Raw genomic sequence first — 25,791 nt, 5'->3', positions numbered from 1 at the left:
CAAAGGGGACAAAAAGGACACGACAAGAAGTGTCGTGTTCTTCTTGTCCACGTAAGAATCGAACTCATAACGTGGGTGGAAAGTGCTGATGAAGCTCTTGTACGCAGGTATTGACTTATAATGGTGGACTCCTCTAGAAAATATTGTAGCGACGTGGGATCGACGAGGACATGGAGAACGATAAACAAAAACGCTTTATCAATCAGAGAAAAAACAACAACGTCTTCTTCGTCACCGCACTGGGCCAAGAACACTCGCGCTGCTTTGTTGTCGTCACCACTGGCATATACGAGCGGCAATATTTTTATTTATCTATTTGATCATTCTGTCAACCCTTTGGCGGGGTTATATAGAAAAGTTTCAAAAAAAAAACAAAAACAAAAACAAACGAGAAAGCACATTATTTAAGTGATATGCGTAAAGTGATTTCGGTTGTCGCCCATACCAGTAAAGTTCGAGAGAAGCGTGAGGACACACACGCACACGCACACACATACATACGCAGGCACACAAGAAGACACAATACAGTTAAGGCAATCATTATAAGGTAATATAAATTAGTGCGAGTGCATCAGTATGGGCTAATGCCCGCGCCTATGAGGTTTTGTAATGTACCTTTAGCAAGAGATTGATACAAGAGCACAAGTAAGTAGTACGGATGAAGGTCGACCTCGTCACCGTAAATGTGTGGGGAACCTGCAGAATACACAAAACGTGAGACATCACACAAAAGCACACAAAAACAAAGGAACGGTACATCTTACTCTCGTCATGGTCGCCCCGCCACGGTGGTCTAGTGGTTATGGCGCTCGACTGCTGACCCGAAGGTCGCGGGATCGAATCCCGGCCGCGGCGGCTGCATTTTCGATGGAGGCGAAAATGTTTGAGGCCCGTGTACTTAGATTTAGGTGCACGTGAAAGAACCCCAGGTGGTCGAAATTTCCGGAGCCCTCCACTACGGCGTCTCTCATAATCATATGGTGGTTTTGGGACGTTAAACCCCAGATATTATTATCTCGTCATGGTCGAAAATCGATTGAGAACTTTAGACTAGGGGTGTGCGAATATCGAAATTTTTAACTTGAAAGCGAACTCGAATAATGGAATCCAAGTGCGAATCGAATCGAATGCTTTTTGAATGTTTTCGAATACGAATAGTACTGGCACTGATTTTTGCAAAAAAAATATATATTTTTTTTTCACCGATCAGACATAAAAAGTAAGTTTGTTGTACACCAAATAATGCAGAGGAAATTTGCATTGTACAACACTATTGCTTTACATTGCCAGTTATGTAATGTCATGACGAATGAATAGCTACTTGGTATGTTTGGGAAACAGTGATTACGTTGTGTATGTCACCGTTCCTCCAGACAAAGAAAACAGTCGCTTACTGATGCTGATGTACTAGTCTTGTTGTCATATATACTTCTATCCTCTGAGCATGCTTTATCAATCGGGAGGAGCAATGACGACAAGCCAATGACGACAACGCAAGGATGACAATGCAAGGACGACGTAACACAGCAATGGTACAACTGCACGACAAAAAGGACGAATCACGATGAATGCACAGGGTGGCTAAACGTGTCTGTAGCTTCTCGAGCAGGACACCTTGCAGAGACCAATAAATTAGGCCCTCGTCCAATGAAATTAATGAATTTGTCTCTTGATAGAAAACCGCACGACAAGAAACGCGAATGTAGACCTGGGACAGGCGTCGTGGAAGCTAAGGTAAGTAAGGTGTAATAGCTACCGCTGTGCGAAATTAGGCCTAGTAACTATCGCTGCAGAAGCAGTCGCGGCGTTCGTGTGGCTTTCAGCAGACGCAACATGCAAGCCCTAATGTCCCGAAGACTTTGCCCTGCGTGGAAAGTTTTTTTTTTTTTTTTTGCAACATAGTTTAGGAGCTTAGTTTACGCTTAGGTTAGACTTATAATGTTTATGGTACGTATTTTTCCAACGAATGACCACACTCGCCAGTCAGTTTTACATGCAGTCGGTTAACGTTACTAGATTTTTTTTTCATTGTCGCATTAGCATGGAACAATATACATTACAACTGTTGTTTCGTGCCACTGTGCGACTTGCAAACTTGTCTAATTCTATGGGCTTACGTGTAGATTGAATGAAGGATCAGCAACACTCACTGCAGAAACGTCCGACGTCAAAGTTTCGGTTGGCATCGGCACCTCGGCATCTTTCAGAGAAGCGACTTCTGGAGCGAGTCTTCCTCCAGAGTCGGTCCTGCGAAAAAACAAAGCAAAAAAAAAAAAGAAAACATTGTGCGATGCAAACACGCTTGCCTTCTACTGGTTCCATTCCATGGTTCTCCCCTGTACCTGTTTGTCGTGTCACTTAAACGTGTCATACGCTTGCACATTATTCGATCCCCCCGCTACGCCGATAATGCTGTGATTTGACAGAAACAACCAGTACAATGGATTGGCAGAATTATCACTTCATGCCGCGTGGCGCAGTATCGGAACTTTCGCCAGCCGTAATACGCGGAAAAGTCACGTGACCTGCGCAGCAGCGTCACGCGTGATGTCAACGGTAGAGGTCGCTGTCAACTCCGGTTCTGGCAGCAGTGATGCTGGCACAATAGTGAAAACCGCGAAGTGGCACGGCGCAGGTTACTGGCCCCCCAGTGACACGGGCCAACCACTGACACTGGCCATGTAGCGATTACATATGCAGCGTCAGGCAGAACCTTTCCGCTTTTAGTGAAATTGTACATCAGTGGTATGACGTAATACGTAACCTTCGTGCTCACGTCACATGACTCTTGCGCATATGACGCCGACCGAAAGTTACGCTAGAGCCCTCTTTAGGGTAATGAAACACGCCACCGCGTTATCCTTGTTCACACTCCTGTGTTCGTCCCGCGTGAGAATAGTGTTGAACAGGAGCCGAATCGACAAAGCTTTTCGTGCGTAACTGGTCTCTGCCTTTGGCCAATGAACTTCGCTAATTGTACGACTTGCGTCAGGATTGGTCAAAAGTATTTCACTCGCGACGAAGTGAAGCGCAAGATGTCTCGTATCACCAACGTCTGACAAATCCGCTACGTGCAAAGATTGCTTACCGTAGTGTGTGTGTATTCGTAGCCATCAGGGTTGACAATGGGATGGATACGCCACTCGTATCTGGACAGGAGCTGGCGGATGCCTTCGTCCTTCTCGTATCCCGTCGCCAACTATGCAAAATAAAGGGCGAGAGTGCTGATGCTTTGCGACTCCTACCTATTTTTGCCTGTATCGCTATGGACTTCTTGATTCCCTAATTATTTTCACCTAGTCAATCGATCTCTCGTGCTTCATGCTCGTTTCTGTACGATAATATCATGTGAAATCAATCAGAAGCATCTCCAAAAGTGGTTGCTAGTGATAGACAGACGCTGTTGCTGTATACCCGGAGGTCATTGCAAGCACCTTCGATCTGCTGTCAATGTGGTTAAGCTTGGAAAACTGCAGTCAGAAGTTGATCTCTAATACTGCATTCTCTAGAAGGCTCACGTTCATACTTCGGCGCGGGCTTCTCCAGGTTGCTGTTTACGCCAACTAATTACAGGGGCTCTTTTGTGTTGACTGATCGATTGACCAACTGATCGAATGTACGAAGTTGCTTGCGTTGTAACAGAACGTTTAAAAAAATCTAAGCAACACGTCTGACATTGGCTAGCACTTACCTGGTCGATGATATAGAGGCATGCAGAATGGGATATCCACTCTCTGGCGTGAATTCCGCACTCCATAAATACGATGGGCAAATTCTCCTTGGTTTTGATCTGCAATAAGGAGTTGGAAAGATTTTAGAGAGAGAGAGAGATAGTTTTCATTAGAAAAAAAATTGGCCGCGTATCTGCGTGCTTCGCTGCAAATGTCGTCTAAAGACGATAGAAGAGGCGCTGCGTGAGATATGGGAGCCATCTTGCAATACGTCAGGAAACATGAGTGTTTGTTTGCGGGCTGGTAGTCCCGACGCAGCAGCAGGCGAAGACCGGCGGTGACCAACGCGACCGCGTGGGGACGCCAGCCCAGCCCGAACACGCGGTTGGCGCAGAAGCGCTGAAGCAGAAGATACGTCCCACTCCAACGAGTACTCTCCCACAACTCTTTTATTTACACGTCGCCTAGCGGGTAAAACAGGAATGACAGAGGGGCGCCCCATGGCATTCGTACAGTGCAATGCAGAACCGAAACCGAGACATAACAATGAGCTCGTGCAGAGGGCACGGAGGAAGGCAAGTTTTAGCGCAGTCGCATTTTCAGCGCAGCTTAAGAAACTAGGGTCTTTAGAATTACGTATGTTTGCATTTTCTATTAAAGGAACACACCTCCTAATACTTACCTAGGGATGTTGCGCCTCAGATATGTGTAATGTCTGCTTTCTGAGCGACAATGTACACAAGTATGAACCTAGTCAGCCGTTCAAGATGGCTCGCCCTTGGGCAAGTGGTTCAACTTTGGCCGAGTGGCTGAATCGAGTGACGTGCCGACAAACAGAAAGACATACAGACCAAAAATTTCTCCGTTTAAGTATCCCAAGAAAGACTATCGTCTTTAAAAATCACAGCATATCCACGGAGTGAATGATGAGTGGGCGAAGCTGCGGAGGTTCATCGGTAAACCGTGAATCTTCCGTGAATTCTGCCCAGTACACCATCACCGACGTGAGATCGGGCGCGTTTATACTAAAGGTTCGATGAGTTATGACGACTTGCAGCTCACTTTAATTTTACATGTACGCTGTGAATTTTCATTGTTTAGAAAACCATTGCTTTAGAAAACATCTGGCGTCTTTCGTTAAGCAGCTGGCGTCTTTTCGTTTTGCTTTAGAAACATCTGGCGTTCTTTCGTTTTGCTTTTAGAAAACATCTGGCGTCTTTCGTTGGTTTATTTCATCAATCAACGGCGTTTTGAACAAAATTTTTATTGTTTAATCACGCACAGGAGAACTCTCACCAGCAACGTTGCTTGTTGGGCGAGTTGGAACGAGTCAGTCTCACTCGTCTGTTGCCTGTTTTTTGCGCTGAAATCTCACCAGGCACTACCTTGGAGGTAAACAATGGCTGCTAATGGGAATGAGAGACAGAAGTCTGCTTTTAGCTAACACTTACACTTCTACTTCTACTAACGTTTCCTACTGGAACATGCCAATGGCTGCTAATGGGGAGTGAGAGACAGAAGAATTCGGCTTTTAGTTAACGCGCACGCTGCGAATTTTTTATTGTTCAACAACGCACAGGAAAAATCTCCCACCGGCACCACCTTGGAGGTCAAGATCTGGTACTAGCGTTACGACTGGTTACGCACTACTACGACTACGAGGGACGAACGGGTGCCGCCTTAAGGAGCTTCGCCCCTAAAACGGAGATTCTAATAAAATAAGAACTGATAAGGTGGTCGGAGTCAGCAACATGAATCATGATTATCAACTAAGCAAGCGCTATGGCAGTAGCAATGTCCATGGTTAAGGTCTGCTTGGCTGTGCAAAATTTGACGATGATGCACTCTTAGACAGGCAATCTATTGATTTATCGCCTTAATATTTCGCATTAATGTTCCGGTTGGTGTGGGGCTGTCGTAGAAAGAAAGAGAGAGAGGAGGAGGAGGAAAAGGATGTGCTGGGAGCTGAACAAGACGAGCGTACGGTTTGTTACTCTGCACCGGGGAAAAGGGAATGGGGGGACCAAAGATGGAAAAGACAGAATGAAGAGGGGAACTTCATCCGGGAATGACAATCTTAGGTCTACAAGGACAAGTAGATTCTTGAAAAATGCATGAACGGGCAATCGAATGAAACAGCCGAACATAAAAGATTAAAATCAGAATGTCCTTACGAAACAAATGCGCTGGACATAATGCTTTCTCAATTTGGTCGTGTAGAGCGGGCTGACGGCTCAATTGAGCGTAAGTAAACAATGTCGTTTAGTGGAAAGTTGGAGAAAACTGGCTGTTCCGTACCATGCAGACACGATTAGAGTGGAAGCTACAGGGAAGCGTTCATGTGAGCTCATAAAAGTTGCGTCAAATGGATCTCGCCGGCATTCGTACACACCTGACGTTTCGAGGAGTCCACGGTGATTGAAGATACGGTGCTTAAATTGCCGTAGATGGCATCAGCCTATGTTAAATTGTGTCTTAGGGTTGTCGCTTGCGGATGCTGTTACAAACAGTAATTTCCTGTTCACGTTTAATTTGTCCATGACTGTACTCAAAGACCCACGGACGAAAACTCTGCCGGTATATTTTGGATTAAATATTACTTTGCGTCAGTGTACCTTTATTAAAAACGCCTAAATGAATAAAAGAGCCCGGAGGGTCCATATAGGCCTTTATATGGGAGACAGGATGAACATCTTTTCTAGACTGTTGCATAAGGGTACAAGGGCTGACATCCTTGCCTCGGCAGTGCTTCTCCGGGGGTGGGGTGGGGGGTCATGCATATTAACAACAACCCAGAGGGGAATATGGCGGCGCCCAAGAAGTTCTCCTTGGAAAAGTGCATAGTCTTGAAAGGGGTATCGGCGATACGAAGCGCGAGGTTAGAGGGAAGCAATGACGTCCAAAAAGCGCGTAGATATTTACATTCGTTGCAGTGTACTGTACATTCAAATGGACAAGTGAAGTACAAAGAAGTTAGGGATAACAAAAACACGTTCTTCCTTTTTGCTTTTGTCGTTGCGCTTAATGTCGACATGACCCCAGCTCGCACAAGAGACCAAAACAAACTTCGGCAATCGCATAACAACCCATACATGATTGTGCTCTCTGGTTTACAAATTGTGATTTCTTGTTCACGTTTAATCTGTCCATGACTGTACCCCGATGTTTAGGAATATTATATACGAGAGCATTTTTCCCGCTTTGGCCTGGCTTCCTGTCTGGCATCAACATAACGTTCACACACTACACCGACATGTTCAGACTGTCAGCCTGTCTCGCGCAGCACAACCATTGAGATGAATTGCCCCTGAATTTTTAGATACGAAGCATCTTATGGCGGAGTTAAATCCGGTGGGGGTGGTGGTGGTGGTGTGCGGCGTGACCACCCTGACTGCGCATGCGCAAACCCTCCACACACCTCCTCTCCACACCTCCTCTCCTCTCCACTCCCCCTCTGAAACGTGGGCTCGACATGCCGAAACGCTGCTTTTTGTAATATCGTTCAGTCCTTGGGCCGTATTCTGATCACAAGAGACGGTCACTTTCGGCGACAGTGTCAAGTTTGCGTGACGTAGCATCTCGCCTGTCCAGTGAGTGAAACGACTATAATTGCCCGCCTTTCCTCAACCAGTCAGTCAGCGCGAATTGAAAGCGATATCATGGCGATATATTCTACTCCGAATACGGCCCATGGGCTTAGTTTGGCTTACTCACGTGAGCAGCGATGATGTTTCTCCCTTCGTACGATCTTCCGATGGACAGGTAGGTCACGTGGTCGTACTTCTTTGCGTACTGCTTCAGCGCGTTACCAAACTGTAGATGTAGAGAATAAAGAGAACGCTTACTTGCCATGAAAATTAAGTGCGTCAAAGATGTTCTGTTCTAATATTGGATAGAAGAAATAACTTTTTAGAACCCACTCTACTGCCTACGTTTGAATTCCAGGTTCAACATTAAGCCTCATTAAGGACCTTAGTATGGAGCAAGGATCTACAGCAGGTGCGAACATTCTCTTTTTAACAGCGGAGCGTTTTAAGCTCGACGTTAGGCCGTGCACAGTGAACAAAAAAGTATCATCATCATCATCGGGCTCTACCTTCGTGTACTTCTAACGCGTTGCTCGGCCGGCGCGCTCTGTCTTCGCACTCTTCTTCATCTTAAGACCTTGCTAATTAGGATTAATTAAGGTTAATTGTCACTTAAGACACTGCGAACTAAGACCATCTCAATTAAGACCTTGCTAATTAACGCATTGCAAACTAAGACCACGCTAATTAAGACCTTGCTGATCAGATTCTCACTAATTAAGCACGTACTATCTGAAAACTTGCTAGTTAATGACACTCGAATTAACTTCTTGCTAATTAGGACCTTTATAATTAAGTCATTACTAATTATGACCGAGCTTTTTAAGAACATGACAATTAATTGTTCGCGTAGCCACCACGACACTTCACCAAGCCAGGGGCTAGCCACAAATTTTTTTCCGGCGGGGGGGGGGTTCAACCATATTTTTGTGTATGTTCGTGCGTGCGTTTCTATGTGTGCTTGTATATATACGCAAGCGAAACTGAAAATTTTTGGGGGCGGGTTTGAACCCCCCCCTCCTGGCTACGCCCCTACACCAAGCAATGTAGTTCTACGCTCCACATAGCCAAGACTGGCAACGTCTAGCCAAACCTAACAACGACTTAGTCATGCTTGTGGAAGCCGACAGAAGCTAAGTCGGCCACAAGCTCCGCTGTTAGTCCAGGCTTTCACCACTAGTGCAAACTGCCCATATTTTTAAATGAGTGTAGACTAGTGATGCAGAACTATCGGTAAATTGACCATCGATAGCATCGATAACTTTTTTTTGAAACTATAGTGTAAACAAACTAGCGATAGTACTACTACCGACAAACTATCGATAGTGCAATCGGTAGTACCATCGTTAATATTACTAGCGATATTACTGCCACGCGTGCTTATTGCTTTATTTTGACGTATTCGGGTTTCATACACAAAAAATGTTAGCAACGTTTGACGCAGACCGCGCCGCAATGTTTGAGAAGCTTCGCGATTGTTTGAGATCATTCTCTTAAGATTACGTGCCGGACGCAAAAAGTCCAAGTTTATTCGAGAGCTTACTCGTGAGCACCAGCGATAACGCTGGAAGGTTCGATGATTGATCTATAAAAGACGACGCATTCCGCCAATGATCAGATTACTCAACGGCCGACGACTGTTCTCGCCGCTATCAGTGCGCAGCGCGTATCACTTGTATTTTGTGTTTTGATTGTTTGGTCACAAGTTCGCCCAAATAAAGAGCTCCGTATTTCTCAATCTTGCTGTAGTATTATTCACCGTCACAACCACGTGACAATACTATCGAGAGTGATGTGCATAACGATGCTGTTGCTGGCCAGCCATATTGCCAAAATATTTGCGATAGCCTACTATCAGCTTCGCTTAACTTAGGAGCAATTTTTGACGTGAGAAATAAGTTACTTCTTCAGTGAAAATGGCGGAATATGTTCATCAATAAATTCATATCCAAAAGCAACCAGTTACACCTTACAATTAACAAACTTAATTCTTGATATATTTTTTTATGTTTAAATCATAAAATGCAATATAAATTTGAAGCCGCGCAGTTCCACCACATATAACGGCTTCCTTTCCACTACAGCAGAACAGTTTGACTTTATGATCATGTGTCAGCAAAGCACTCAGGTGAACTTTCTTGCCCTTCAGCCTGCTCCTCCGGCTGCACTTTGTACCACGTGCGCGGGGAACCAAGTTTATTCTGCAATGAGTTCGCGCTGTTGGTTTTATGCTATCAATAGTACCATCGTACTTACTATCGATAGCGCTATCGATAGTATGTTTTACCACCGATAGTTCGATAGTGACTAAGCTATCGATAGTATCGATAGTACCATCGATAGTTCTGCATCACTAGTGTAGACACCAAAAGCTTCGGATGAAGATTTCATAAACCGCAGCCAAGAAGTAGAAAAGCTCTATGTGACGACATGATTGAGTAATCACGTCACAGACACGTGAAGAATTGTACTAAAGCTGTGACGTACCTCGGCATACTTCAAGTACCTCTGGAAGCGCAGAGGAGTTGTCGAGTATGTCGTAAAGCGCATCGACCTTCGTTCGTTCTCAATCACCCTGAAATGACAAGAAGGTTAAAAGAACACTCTTGACTTTTCATAATATCTGTGGCAGATATGCGCTTATCTTATGCAATACGCACGACCGTGTGAGCTCTCCTGGTCAGTGCAGTTGACTCCCAGCCTACCGGGCACACTGCTCATATACGCACTAACAAGTGCTCTCGGCAGAAAGAAAGAATAAAAATGACTGCGAACTTCATTAGGATGAAATATCGCTATGCTAAGACTGATGCGAGGTATTCATTGTCACTAGGAGGCTATTGAAGTAATTGAAATTTCAAATAGCTAAAACTTGCTAAAATAAATATTATTGGTCGTGTGCCACCGAGTTGAAAAGAATGACTTTTCTAAATTAGACGGAGTCGTTATAATTCGTGCCAGAAGGACGAAGTTTAGCTAAATACATATCATAAATCACTGACTAGTTAATACTTCTCACGCTTTAAATTCCTGAACCTCTGAGATGTATATTTTGTTGGGTGAATATCGTGGCATTTCGTTACAATCTGCCGAGTAGCTTCCGTGCTTTTCTTGCCGCAGATGCATGCCTCAACCAGTTGCGAATATGCAGCCGGCATGTATTCGCTGAGAGGCTGCGGCCACTTAGCCCTTAAAATAGCAAAGCGCTAGGCTTTCTGTTAGCATGCAGAGTTTCTCTTCTGATCTCTTTTCAGCTTCCATCATGCTTTAGGGTTCCGTCTTTCGCGCTCAGTGTACCGCTTCTGTTTATCTAGTTTCCTCTCTGGTTAGTCCTGGTTATACACTTACACTTCCCACCATGTACTGGTGTCTCTCGACAACTTAAACAAAATTAGCGTGTACTGCAGGCCCGTAGCCAGGGGGGGGGGGACCCTAGCACCCCCCCCCCCCCACGATATTTTGGTGAAGTATGTGTTTTTACCAAAAATAAATAATGAAAATAGGTGTTTTTCTCAAATAGTCAAGGTTTTCAGCAAGTGCCTCCCCCCCCCCCCCCCCCCGCGAAAAAAATTTCTGGCTACGGGCCTGGTGTACTGCTTTCCACTTACACCTTCGATTACCCTTCACAGGTGTCTATTTACACTTTCATAACGTTCAATGGTGGATTTTTACACTTGTCTACTGGTGGCTATATACGCTTTCAGTTACCTTGTACTGGTGTAAATTTACCCTTTCTATTACATTGTAGTGGTGTCTCCTTACAATTTCATTATCCTGTAATGGCGTCTATTTACACATTCAATCAGCAAGTGGCGAATACTGGTGTCTATTTACACTTTGAATCACCTAGTACTGGTGCCTGTTTTACACTTTGAACTACCCTGCACTGGTGTCAATTTACTCTTTCAATTACATTGTACTGGTGTCTCCTTACAGTTTCATTGCCCGGGCTGGTGTCAATGTGCCCTTTCTATTACCCTGGGCGGGTGTCTACACTTTCAATCATCCGGTACTGGCGTCTATTTACCCTTTTAATTAACCTGTAATGGCGCCAATTTGCTATTCCTATTACCCTTTATAGGCGTCAATTTACCCTTTCTATTTTCCTCTACTGGCGTCTATTTACACATTCATTTACCCTGTACTGGTGTCTATTGACACTTTCAGTTACATTCCTTCACGTTACATGCAGTAGCCTCTGTAATAAATATGCACGCACTCACTCTTGCAGGTTCATGGATCGCGTGGTCAGCGTGAGACCCGTTCGCGTGACGTTGGCCTCGAATTCCGCGACCACTTCGGGTCGTAGCCGCAGAAGCGCCGACACATTGACAGCGGTGGACTCCTGCCATACGTCGAGCTGCGAGGAAAAAGCAATCAATGTCGCAAACATATATAGTCGATTGCCATTCACGACAACACGCGGAGCCCGCATTCGTAATAATGTTCTTGGCCTATAAATGCTCGTAAAAGCATCGGACAGCCTGTGGCTGTACTGGACATAACACGTGGCAGCGCGTCGTCGCCATCATCATTCATCATCGTCATTCTCAGCCTGTTTTATGCCCACTGCATGACGAATGCCTCTCTCCCAACGGTCTACAATTTAACCTATCTTCAGCTAGATGAATTCCATTTCATCGCTGCCAAATTCTTAATTTCAGTTACTCCATCTAACACCTCGACTGCGTTTCTCATGCATTGGCCACCATTCTGTTGCTCTTACTGTCCACCTGTGGTCTGTCGTAAGCATTGCGAATGCATGGCCAGCCCAGGTTCATTCCTTTCGCTTGATGTTAACTGGGATATGCGCTACCCCTCTTTGTTCCCTGGCCCATTCTGCCGTGCTCTGATCTCTCAATGTTACTCCTATCATTTTAGAGCGCAGCTCTTAGGTGCCCGTTCCTGCGTTGAGCGGCGGCGCCGTCGCCGTTGTCGTCGGTGGCGTAACCGACAGATATGAAAAAGTAACCGATAACATGAAAAAAATAAAATGAGAAAAAAAACACCCAGAATCGAATGGAATTTGAACCTGTGCCCTCTGCGTGGCAGTCGAGTATTATACCACATAGCCACGCTTGTGCTTGAAACTCATCCGCAAAAAGACCCTATACAGGTGTCATGCCTCCTCTTGACATTTTCTGCCTCCTTCTTTCCACGGGCGTCATCTGAATGGAACGACCTTTCTCACAGCACTGCCACCATTACCTGCCCGAGTTTATTTTTGCAAAATGTAACACGTTGTCTGTCTCGCAATTAACATACATGGTTGGCATTTTAGGTATAATTTCTCTACATCCACCTCTTATGTAATACCCCCTAGTGGGGTCCTTAAGGTAATGAAATGAAATGAAATGAATTTCCGGGCAAGGAATCGCGTTAACGTAATATAGCCTGACAGAAGAGTAAAACAACAACCAGTCCTCACACACTGCTAATCGCGCAACGAGTGCGCGGTTTAATGCTTCCCACCCACCGCAAAGTGCTCAGCCATAATTGTTCGTCGTCATCAGCCACATGCAGCATCAACAAAGTGCACATAATACCTTACAGATGTGTAGCGGGTACCTCGCTTATCCCCAGAAAGAATATTAATGGCGTAGTGGGTGCTGTCCTAGTTCACAAAAAATTTGTGATTTACGGCGTAGTCGATACCTTGCGGAAAGCCAAAACTTCAAACACAGTTGGCCATTGCCCCAACACGAAGCTGCTCTCAGAATTTGCATTAGGCGGAATCGTAATCGCAGATGAATTTTTTCGCTCCATTGCACGCTGCGTGGCTCTCATCTTTTTCTTCATTTGCTTTGTTATCCTCCACGTTTCAGGTCCATGCGTTAGAACTGACGGTATGCAATGACTGCATACTTTTCGCTTTCATGACAGCGGCAGATTTCCTGACATTATTTGGGAGTGGCTGCCCAATATGCACCAGCCCATTCTTATTCTTCGGTGAATTTCGTTTTTGGGATTATAGCTCTCCTGTTAGTAGTTGTCGTATAGGTATACATATCCTTGTACACACTCCAATGTATTGTTTCTAATCGTGAACTCTTTTTCTTTCGCCAGGATATTCAGGATTACCTTTGTCTTCATCATATTTATTGTTAGGCCTACTTTAGGATGTGCGTATGTTCATTTTATCTTAGCGTCCCTGATCCTGTCTTCGCGATGCTATCTTGCAGGCCTCGCGAGGATCGGAATCAGACTTAAGATGGCCGCTGCCTCCTTAGCTGTCTATTTTAATGTCTACGGCTATAGTATTAGAACACGGCCTATATCCACAAAAGTGGGTGGCTCAATTCATGCGCACATGGGTCAAAGTATGGCACCTGTTTGTACTCTTTATTTGATTTAGATGTGCATTTTGTTTGCTTGAACTTGTATTTGTGAGTTGTTTGGGCTTACAACATAAAAGTGGGTTAGTATATGCACTTGTTTGTGCTACATTGTTCACAAAGACAGCTCAGGTGAAACTGGGGCAACCACGCCGTACGCTCACCGCACAGATGCATCGCACAGATGCATCGCTTCTGAAACGCGTCTTGAATAGTTCTGCTTTGTGAACATGTGGAAACCTGTATGTTTTGTAGGGCTGTTCCAAGTAGCCGTTGTACAATTGTACAGTACTCGCGGATCTGAACGCGACATCATTATTTTTAGTATAATGAGTGCAGCGGGCAATTCGATCCTGCGACATTTGGGTCAGCAGTCGAGCACCATAACCATTAGAACACCGCGGCGGGTTACGAAAAAAAAAGAGGTCTTGAAGGGCACCTAAACTGACTTTGAAAATACAAAGCAAAAATGCGAGCTCTTTAACGCTATCGCGTTAATAACAGCGAAAAGAGGTAACTGTGGTGAAGACGACATTTATATACAACCGACACGCTGATCTTTCCTGCGCACTACGCCTTCGCCCCTCTAACTTAGTTGCATAATTGTTACATCGCAGTTAGCCAACTCGGCCAAGAACGCCTTTCAGAGCGCCACCTCTATTGTCCAAGCGCTTATCATATTTCTAAAAGGGGGGGGGGGGAGGGAGCTGTTGAATTTTGCGCTGAGTTGCATTTACCCACGAGGTGTTTAATGAGAAAAGCGATGACAACAGGGAAGATATCGCCTTTCAAGCGATCGGCGTGGAATTCCCGATAAAGTGTGTCATAACAATGCCATTTTGAGATAACCTCGGTGATAAGGAGGTGTGATCTTGAGCCAATCGTTGTTGCACTTACCTGTAGTTTGTCCGCCAAGGTCGATAACAGGCCAACTTGGGCCGCGGTAATGGGGGTCACAGATACGAGCCGATGCCTGCAATCAGTACGATGAGAATTGTTGGTTTTTCGCTGATTTTGAATGCGCTGTCTCTTATCAGTACTATAGGGGTGGGGTGATGCAAGCTGTTCCTCGAAGAGAGTACGTTGCACCTTACGTAACGATTATACAGTGTTTTTTTCTATGCATGCGCTGCCCATCCTGCTTATCATATATGCACTAAATGCTAACATTTAATTTCAGCTCCTCATGCACACCTAAGCACGCAGGTTATCACATTTTCATCTGTTCAGCATTTGCCGATTCCTTGATCTCTATTTCTATTATGAGACGTGCACTCCTATTCAGGTAACTAGTTCTTCCAAATTATTTTAAGTTTCTCTCTTTTCTCACCCTAGCTGAGCAGTCAAAGAAACGAACGCTTCACTTGAAACCTGGTGGAAAATTCACAAAAAATTCATCTTGTCAAACTTATAGAAAGTCTACAATGACAACTTTTGGCTACGTCCATAGGCAAGCTTTTTCGTTTGTTGCACAATAATTTTCCTAAACATTATGTACAAAGCCGCTATATGTTGTACTGCAACGTGTGCAGGAAGTCTACAGGAAACATGTATATAGACTAACGGAATTGCAGTTTTCGATGGCTGCTGTCCGTCGATCTTTGTAAAACAGGCCGTTCAGACTCCAGAGGACATTCTATACTTTCAATGCACAAAAAAGGATGAGAAGACAAAACCTGCAGTGCGAAATCTTCACTATGCCTGCTGTCAAACCTTTTGTTTCTATCGCAAAAATGTTGCTGAACAACCTGCAGAACTCTGCTAGACGTGGCACTGAAACGTCTACGAAACGTCTACAGGAAGCTTCTATATAGACTGATGGAATTAACATTTTACGAAAACTGTTGTCCATAGCTGTTTTGTGAATAGCCCTTTCAGATTTTAGAGAACAGTCTACATCTACACCTTCAATACAAAAAAAAGGGGTAAGGAGATGAAACGCTGCGTGCGAAGACTTTTTTGAAAGGCTTGGGCCTCGCGCTTTGTTTACAAAAACGTGGAGACGTGGAAACATGGAAACAATTTCACTTGTAATTTCCTGATGATGATGATGATGACCTCTTACTAGTGGCGCTTACCCACAAAGGGGGATGGACTAAGAACCGGGCGGCAGGATTTTGAGGTAAATACTTGAGGCTAAAGATAAACGTTGCAATTTTTTACTAAAATAGATAAAAAAAAACAGAGCTAATACTTGAAAATTCTGCAGAGCACACAGCTCAGTCTATCAGGTGTGATGTTTGACGGATGTAACTACGGTTGGAATTAGTACTGCAAATAAGCCAATATAAACTAGCATGGTAATCTTTTGGTTTCCGGTATGTAATCAAACACTGCAGAGAGGACCTCCCTGTGGCTATAACCTAATGTAATGCCACCAAATGATAAAATTTGCGGAACATTGATTTGTAATCCTAACTTTTGAAGGGGAGCGATGAGGCATCTTTTTCGCTGATTAGAATACCGGTGACAGAATAAAAAGAAATGCTCTATTGTCTCTATTTCACCGCAAAACTGACATAACGGAGACGCGCTGAGTCCAGCTTTGTGTAAGTAATAATTCAACTTAGGAATTCTGCAGCGTAGTCCGGTGAAAGTAACTTCTCCTTGCCGTGATACACATCACTGCTTATTCCAGCCAAATCTTAGATGTGCGAAGTCGCTGAATCGATCCCATGAAAATTTGCCTATTTCATTAAGCAGACACGCATTTCGAAATCTTATTGCTGTCCTGTTTTTTGGTTGGTTGGTTGGGGGATCGGCCACGAAGCGTGCGGCAGTAGACTTTGTGAAAAAATAAAATAAAAGGAATGTGCGAAAAGATAATTTAGTGTCTTGTTTTCACGTGGCGCTTCGTCTTCGTTTCCGCAATGCGCCAACTTCCTAAATTAAGTTGTTTCTTGATTCGTTCTTCGTTCACGAAATCAAATTTGCTCCAATTCCTCGATTTTCTTGCAGGTGTCGCTCGCATTTTCTAATTGTTACGGTCGCGCAATGATTCTTCGCTTCCTAAAAAGCTTTTTGATCGATCACTGGTTATGCGTGCAGTCGTCATCAAAAATTTAGAGACCACTAGGTCTGAGAAAACTTGAATTTTTCAGCAATTTGGGACAGTATTCGGCCGAACTGCCCAGTACGTGTTGTTAGCGCGTTTTATAGCAGGTCAAAAATCTAAATTCAAGGCTTCTTGCTGAAGTAGGGGGAATATTCAGCTTTTTCTTGTGTCGCGTGGTCTCCAGTTTTTTTGACAACGGCTGTACGTGCAAAATGGTATCAGAGACATTGAATCATTTCCACCCCTCAATAAATTACCTTTGTTTCTTTTTTTTAGTACGCCGTTAGTCGCTCTTTTGTTACACACGTATCTGTACTCATCAAAAGATCAGCGCACCCCGTGTTCAAGGACATTCATATCTTCAAGCTTCTAATCTTCTCCTGAACTTCTGCCCTGCGTGTACTCTTCAAAGCAACTTAAGCTGAGGAAGCGATAGGTTATTATCGGATTGAGCTAGATAAGGCGACGTTAGTTTAGCAGTCTTGTTATGCCTAGTCGTTCGGGGAACAAAGAAACGGGCTGTGCTCCGGCCATTTCTTAAATCCGAATCTAGCAGGTTACGCGCGATTTGGCAAGAAATAGCCCTGTAAACTTTCGCCATAATAGTTTTTTCAAAAGACCAAGTGCAAAACAGACAGTTTACTGACAGTAAATAGGCTCGTGTTTTTATAGGCACCAAATGAATGTTCTTGAACAGGAGTGCCACTGGAGCCAGCGTTTCAAGTGGTCTTGTCTTCGAAGCAGCAAGCAGCATGTTACTGACCATGTTGTCTGACCATGCTGCTGCCTTGAAGAAGAAAAGACAAGGCTACCAATGTGGCCTTGTTATTTTGGTTCATCGAAGACCACTTGTCGAAACGTTGACTCTAGCAACACCCCGTGTTCAAGAATATCCATCGCTTCAAGCGTCCATCTCCTGAACCTCCACTTTGTTTTGTTTATAGACTCCGAATGTTGTTTCCGATGCATATGCCTGATAGAAAGAGACTTTCAGGCGTACTGAAGCAATGGCGTTCAGACCTCTGCCAATGGTCTACTGACAACGCCTTATTTACATTGCAACGCTTCGTCACTCCGTTGAGTGGCTGCTAACATAATGTGCAGCATTACCTTGTGGAAACGGCAAGGCTTCCTTCAAAATTTCGCTTGGCGCCCTTCGGAATCCCTACAAGGAACTGATGACGACAACGTAAAACATATCAACGCCAATCTCCTCAACGATCTTGATTCCGAAAACGTAACAGATCAACAGGATTGAGGGCGGCATGTTTAAATTGCAATAAATTTCGTTTCAGGTTAGGATGACGTGAATTTGACATCGAACGTAATACAAAGAACGCCTCTTCCGATAACGTACTTTTTGACGAGGACGTCGCCTAGAATACACTAATATAATGAATGCCAGCGATAAGGCATTTATACGAAAAGAGTTAAAATAACTTTCTGCGACTTACCCTGTATAGTCTACTGGCGTATTCTCGTTCGGAGCAGGTAACGCGGACGACAAAGTGGTCACGACCAGAAAGAATGCTGCGACCGAACGTATGCCCGCGTAGGCCATGGTCGTTGACACTGGTGGTGCGGCGAGTCCGACCATGTAAACTCTACGCGGGTACGCTCCCCGGAATGAAAGGCACTTCAAGTTGCACCTTAGTCGGGGCATATGGAAGGGGCTCTTTGCGTAGACAATCGCCAATCTTATCTCACGAAGCCCCTTTTATCTTATCTAACGGGAAGAGGGCGTTTGCAGTCGCGTTTTGAAACCGCCTGTAGCTATCCTTGTGCAGTTTTAACCCGGCTTCTCTTGGCCGCCTGCGCTTCGTACACATAACGGGGACACATTTTGCAGATGGTATAGTACATGTGTATATGGCCCCTTCCATCTTTATGCTCCATTTTGGAGTGCCGCTATTGTGCAGCTTGTTCGCCGTGTTACACTTTAGGTTAGGAAGTTGTGTAACTTTTTTTTTGGCACAGTCGTACAGGCTTCAAGGGTTGTGGCTCGGAGGAGTTTTTTAATAAGCATACAACGTAAGGAATAGAGCGGATCCCTAGAGAAGGCAAGCGAGCGAGGAGGAGGCAGTAAGTTCAGGTGCGTAGACGAGATTTGGAAGGTTCCGGGGATAACGCGGCCGCAGCAAGTACAGGACCGGATTAATTGGCGAAACATGGGAGAGGCCTTTGCCCTGCAGTGGGCGTAGTCAGGCTGATGATGATGAAGGTGATTATGATGACAGCATGCTTAGTTACGGAAACGGGGAGAACAACTTGGACAAGAGAAGCTGACGTATCAACTTCGACATGTTTGTGTGCGGTTCCTTGGGGAAACTAAGAGAAAACGTAATGTAGAATAAACACACACACACACACACACACACACACACACACACACACACACACACACACACACACACACACACACACACACACACACACACACACACACACACACACACACACACACACACACACACACACACACACACACACACACACACACACACACACACACACACACACACACACACACACACACAGGGTTTTAGCTTGTGGTGAGCCTGCTTGTAGTCAGAGCGGATGCGTAACCCGAATAAGAGGGAATCCTTTTTCTTGCGTTTTCTTTTTCAACTCGTTCGCTCCGGGAATTTTTGCGCAATGCACTGCTGCTGGGTCGACAGCTGGTGACACTATAAAGTGTACCACGGCGGCTCTCGTGGCGGCTGATGTATCTCAGTCAGTCGGTCGGAAGCCTGTGGACGCAATCAGCTGCTATGTTGCGCAGGTGCGCTGCTTTGCGCTCTGCCCCTCATCTGCCTAAAAGGGTATATGATACGCATGTATGAAACACAGAATTCTCCGTAGCGTCCATTTAACCAAAATAGTCACAAGGGTCATTATCATAATCATAATTGTTATATTCAAAATCTATAAGCTTGGCCAACTTGGTTCATTAATGCGTTGAGGTGGGTGAGTTGGTGCTGAATTGACACATCTATTATTAAGGCGAGAACCTTAGGTGCGTCATCAAATGCGAAACGTGTCAGTCGGCGTCAACACGAGTGATGCAAATAAATTATGATGTGATGACGTCACCATATGACGTCACACGAGAAACGTGTTGGCGTAACGCGTATCATCCCGCATACGTCGTCACGTATTATGATGCCACATGATGACGCCATCACATGACATCGTCGCCTGCATAGAATTTTCTTACATTATTTACTAGACGGAACTGCGGCGCTGCAATCGTTGAGCGCTGGTGCATGGACTTGCCTATTCTCCGTGCTTGGGGCTTCGAACACACTTGTAGCTTTGTTTATTGTTCTGTTGTGGCTTTTGTTTCGGATAAAAGAATGGCTCGTTGTGTACCTCGTGAGTTGATCTGTATTGATAAGCCTAAAAGGGTTAAGTTGGGGAAATAGTACTACTGAACTTTTGCTGAACCTCGTCTCGCGGCAAAGCGGCTGCAGGCCGTACGGAGTCACACGGAGCCGAAAAATCGAAGCTTAGGCAAATCCATGTACTACCGATCATTCCCATGATAAGTTATGTGCCATGCCTAACAGCTCCCATGGACACTAGAGCGCCAGATTTCCCACTAGCGTATTATTGTGAAACTGTATGGTCGCCTGGTCAAAGGTAGTCAGTTCCGGAGGTAGCGCAATACCATGTGAGGTGCAGAAAGGTTTTAATGCCTCCGATCCCGGAGGCAGTGCGAAACCACGTTGGGTGCAGGAAGGTTTCGGGAGATTAGTGCAATCGACTGATAAGAAAAACATGACTTTCGCCTTCCATGCGTCTTAGGCGAATGCATAAAGGAGCGTGCGACTCTTTCTCACGCGATCCGTATTAAGCTTGTTTTCTGGATTGCCAACTTCTACTGTGAACCCGCGGCTTATGGTATGAGTCAACGCTGATGACCTCGCAGGAACTTGTTGCGTTGAGCGTGAAAGGTGAGGCTTGTTTCCATGTTCTAAAGATTGCAATGGTGAAACTTCCGGTCGGCGTCCCATGCGGGAGTGCCATGTGACCTCAGCAAGCACGAGAGTCGCAAGGTGGCTTGATGATCATTAGAAGCAGCTGCAGTGCTAACTCGACACTAAGACAAAATAAGACACAAAGAAGACACACACGCAACGCTACTATAGCACCACCCAGCTATATAACACAAACGCAATTACAAGCACACATCACGTGGTGCAATAACGTCATGCAGGACGTCATTCCACGGCCGCAAATACTTGAACGAAAGGGAAATGTCCTGCCTGACGTTGCCAAAGCATCGCTGTTTCGCCATTGTCAGTGGTTGGCCCGAGTCGCTGGCGGGCCAGTAACCAACCAAAGTGGACGATTGGGCTAGTTGGCGATTGGACCAGTTGGTGCGGCAGAAAACAAGGATGACAAGAAGACGCAGACAAGCGCAGACTATCAAATGAAGGTTTATTTTTCACATACCATATATATATATATATATATATATATATATATATATATAATATATATATATATATATATATGACTAAGAGAGGAAGTGACAACGAACAAGAAAAGTTAGCGGTTAAAAAACAATAAAACTTGCGCACCCCATACACGAGACGGATGGGTATACAGTTGAAACCCGCAATAACGAAATCGGCGGGGAAAGCACAAAATTTCGCTCTCGCGGGAATTTTGTTGGCGCGAGAATGCGGCAGAAAAGACGTGGAATTTACAAAAAACACATTTTATTTCCAAAAGTCAGTAAGTTTGTCCTTTGCGGGCCTTACCATGCAGCAATTTCATGCCTCTCGATCGGGAATCTCGTTTGCCACGGCACAAAGTTCACCCCACGCACTGGTCAGTGACGGCAGCACTGCGCTGTCACCAGTACCGTCATCAAGTGCGCCTACAGGCGAACCTTCTTCCGGCTTCGCTGGATCAGCGCGGATCAGCGCAGAATCGTGGACAGCGAGCTGCATGCAACGCCGAATTCTTCGGCGATGTGTATTTTTTCCCTGCCCTTTTCCACCTCACTGATGTTTGCAGCCTTATCTTCCAGCGTGATGAACTTCCGCTTTTTCGTTCTGGGCGGCATCTTCGCAGGCAGCGAAATCGGACGAAGCAGTCGCAACACACAGTTCACTTTGCACCAAGCGACCAAGCAAACGCTCCATAAATGGCTCCACACGCGACCATGTGCGCGCAAAGCCGACAAAGCCAAGCACAGAGCCAAGCCAACGAACGAAACTCCATGAGGAATGTGGATTTGGCAACGTAGTCCGCGATAACGAGCAGGTGTTCCGGCAAGCCATCATCATCATCATTGTTTTCCAGCTTTATGTTTTTTTGTAAACAATGATGGCAGCTGCTTCTGAAGTGCGCTGTAGCGATAGTTTTGCACAATTTAAGTGTAGCATGAATGCATTTCAGCAGTTTTCGAATGTAGTTAATGTTGCGAGAGTAGATTATTTGCGCACTCATGTTTCAAAATTTCGTTAATGAGGGACTGCGGTATGAATATCTTTCGTAGTCGCGAGTTACGAAATGCATTGACTCCTATGGGTGTTCGCCGGTGCTCCGAAAATATTTCGTTGCGGTGAGAATTCCCTTCCCTGGGGATTTCGTTATCGCGGGTTTCGACTGTAGACTCATTGACCGTGCGCGCCATTTTCTAGGCATTTCTCTCTTAGATAAGGAGCTACAATGAGTGTGGCACAACTCGATGTCGTTGTTATTGTGTGCATTTTTTTGCGTAATTGCTACGTTTTCTTTTTTTTTTAGTGTGTTCTCATTTCACGTTGGACCAGACGGCGCTAGCCGGTGTCTTCTCGAGGTGCCAACGTCTCCTCTCATATATTTCGTGATCAAGTTAAAGCTAATGGCTAGCGTGGTTTTAAACAAGGGCAGTGCAGGCTGCGATGCCTGCACTGAATTTTATTTTGCAGTGTTTGTTAAAACTCTGTGAGTAGGCTGTTCTTCACAACTGTAACTACATATTCTGCACTGAACTCTAAAAAAAAGTGTACCAACGTGTTCGACACTCAACATTCAGTCAGTAATGTCTGTATTCTTTACTACGAGCTTTTTTAGCGCAGAAATTGAAACAAAGCCACAGATGCACAACATACTCCGGCGCCTACTTCCAACGAACGTTTAATGCCGGATACTTCGAAACTACACAGTAAAAAGGAAGGAATGAAAAAAAAGAAGAAAACAGGTAATCCCTTGATCAGACCACCACATTTGCGTTAGCGGGCGCTTGTTACCGGCTGAGGTCAAGAAAGCGTTTCTTTTTTTCTTTAGCAGATAGCAATGGAGACAGAGAACTGACACAATAGTATCACAGTTGGTGGCTGCGATTCTGTCAACGCTGGCTGTAATTCACCGTTCGCGGTGTCACACACTAAACATTTTTACACCCTTAAGGGTGTAAATCAGATTGTCGCCAGACGGGACACCCTTAGGGTGTTATTGACTACACCCTTCAATTAGGGTGTTAGTTTAACACCCTAAAGAAAGGGTGTCTGCAAAAATTTTATGGGTGTTAGGGTGTTAGCTCGTATTAACACCCTTTTGTGTGGGTGTTGGAAGGTGTACACCATTCATTTCGCGTCATGTGTAATGGCCGAAACAGAAGCTTTAGGTGGTCACAAAGGGCGTCATGCATGTGTTCCTACAGATGTCATTAATTCGGGGTGTACTACCGAAATTCCACAACGCGTCTTCATATTGGTTTGGCAAAGGTCGTGTTCGCATAAGGAGGGCTGGTTGGAAAGACACCCCGAATAGTGAAATCTGCAGGATCCATGCGTAAGCCTCGTGTGTTCATCTGAAGCTTGAAATTCGGTCATCACCCACTTGTGCTGCATAGTAAGGATCATGAAATGAAATCAGAAGTAGTGCACACATATAAATAGTATATACCATCATGTACGAGCATATGTACATACAAAGCAATGCTTCATATGGCTTTCACATCCAGTCAAACTGGTCTGCAAAACATAACACTTGATTTCAAAATATCTAAATATTTATTGTATGCTGTGATACAGAAAGGTATGAAATTGGGAAAGAACAGGTATGGGTAATGATCACACTTTTTTTTACGTAGAAGAAATTTGCGTGTTATGTTCACTTTGACAACAAACATAAGCTGATCGAACCTGCCAATGAGGGTGCCTGAACTTGAAATGATTTGTTAAATTAAATAAGAATTCCTTATTAAGATATCTTGAATAGTCAAAAATCTAAAACGTTCTTACTGAGCTCGAAAACTAACAACAGACCTTTTATTATACCAACCTAAAAATCTAATTCAAGCAAACAGATCCCGAAATTCGCCCGTTGTACTAAAAATTGCAAAACTGAAACGGGCGCTTTCATACAGCAAGTCGTTTCATTGTCCTTAACAGAAAATGTTCATGTTGACCTCGAGGTAGGGGAAATCCGCAAAACCCCACAAGCACTTGGAACCACTGGAACACCACTGTCTAGAGGATGCAGCATATGGCACCTCTGAAATACCACTGTCAGTAGATGGAGCACAAGGGATTGCAAGAATGTCACCCTGCATTGAAAAATAATATGCATTGTGAGGTGTGTACTGCATATGCACCTCGTACTACAGCGCAAACACAATCGTAACACGTTCCCGCTATTTATTGTGTCATTGTGTGTCGAGCAGTACTGGGACACAGAATTAGGAAGACCCTGCCCGGGGGGGGGGGGGGGGCATTTTTTTTAATTTTTTTGAACAAAAAAGCGCACCTTTCGGAAGGACATGGTCTCCAGGCTTTTCAACTGAACTACCTCTGCATTAGGCAGAGCAGGGTCTGTCGGGGAAACTTGTGTCGCATGTAGTCGCACACTGTCACAAAGTAGTGCCGAACTGCCTCGAAGAGTTCCTGTTGTTCCTTGGGCTTTAGCTTGTCTTATTTTTGAACAAAGGTGGTGGTCGGTTTTGCCTCCGTGAGAAACGCTGATGTCGCAGCCACACACCGCGCAGAACGCAAAATGCTTGCCCTTCCTCGATTCCACGATGCAGGGGAATTCGGATGTGTACTGCTTCCAAAACACCTGTAAGTACTGTTTTCGCTCCCGCTCTTTACTAAGAGCCATGGCTGACAGCAACCAAGACACCAACACCACTGCTCCGAAGCACGCCAACTCAACCGCTAACAAAGCACAACATGGCGAACATCGCAAGCTCGATCAACTGAGTGATGGCGATGGCAGTTGGTTTTGATTAGTCTCACCAAAGTTGCCAGACCAACAGTAAATTTTCTGCTAAAAACGGCTAAAAATTTCCGCAAAACTACGTTTTTGCACGCTTCCCGGAAGATTTTTGCGGTCACCCGTACAACCCGTACAAAGGGGTCAAAATTCGTGCATTGTACGGGTAATCCGGAAGACTTGGCAGGTCTGCTAATACAACGTGAATACACACCTACTTCCCCAGACCCTTTTGCTACAGTATATTTGTTCATTATTGTCCTGTACACTGCAGAAAATTTAGTGCCAGTGTAATGGCATGCATGATTAGTTGCTCAGGGAAACAAACGGCAAAGGGAACAAAGCTGATGCTATGTGCGCTACTGGTCTCCTGTGCAGTAAAAAAAGAAGGCGCCACACAGTGATGAACCTTTTCTACAGCTGCTTCTGTTCTACAAGATGGAAAAACTGTTAATAAATGTGCACTACTAGCTCTGTGATCAACCTGGGCGAAATATTGTGCTGTAATAACTGTCATATACGCAAACAATGAAACCAACAGACAATATTAAGCTCTGTCTAACAAAGAAACTAGCCCTCGAACAACTACTTTCCTTTAATAACAATCATAGTTGTGTACTTGATCGGTAGTACATAGGTGTGAGCATGTATTCAGAATTTCGAATACGAATCGAGTACTTCGATAACATAGATGGCTTGCACTGACGTCAATGAGACAGTCAGTTGGAGCACCAACATAACGGGACTTGAACTCGGTGACGTCACGTTTGTGTTATCAAAACCTCGCATGCTGGTTCCTTCGTTATTCAAACACAGATGCCCATGACGTTCCAGCGACGTCGTTATCACCTGAAGCAGGTTAATCGCCGCTGATTTACTGCTTGACGTCATCATCCGCCATGTTGGAGCCATGTTGTGAGTCCTTGACG

General features: G+C 44.8%; 2 protein-coding genes across 2 annotated transcripts in view; one reads left to right on the top strand and one right to left on the bottom strand.

The window, feature by feature from the left end:
- LOC119400202 (uncharacterized) overlaps nt 1–25,791 on the top strand; it is a 366,922-nt gene that overhangs the window by 181,456 nt on the left and 159,675 nt on the right. The window lies entirely within an intron of this gene.
- The window catches only part of LOC119400200 (zinc carboxypeptidase), a gene marked incomplete at its 5' end in the record, with an annotated part of 62,405 nt that overhangs the window by 7,617 nt on the left and 28,997 nt on the right, over nt 1–25,791 (bottom strand). The window contains 5 exons of the mRNA XM_049417541.1: nt 2,151–2,247; nt 3,089–3,199; nt 3,692–3,790; nt 7,386–7,484; nt 9,746–9,833. Coding sequence (XP_049273498.1) covers nt 2,151–2,247; nt 3,089–3,199; nt 3,692–3,790; nt 7,386–7,484; nt 9,746–9,833 — 494 coding nt within the window. The remainder of the gene's footprint in view (nt 1–2,150; nt 2,248–3,088; nt 3,200–3,691; nt 3,791–7,385; nt 7,485–9,745; nt 9,834–25,791) is intronic.

Source organism: Rhipicephalus sanguineus, chromosome 7 (assembly GCF_013339695.2).
Source record: "Rhipicephalus sanguineus isolate Rsan-2018 chromosome 7, BIME_Rsan_1.4, whole genome shotgun sequence".
Classification (NCBI taxonomy): Eukaryota; Metazoa; Arthropoda; class Arachnida; order Ixodida; family Ixodidae; genus Rhipicephalus; species Rhipicephalus sanguineus.
The sequence above is the reverse complement of the archived record's forward strand: the minus strand, read 5'-3'. Positions and strand labels throughout refer to the sequence as shown.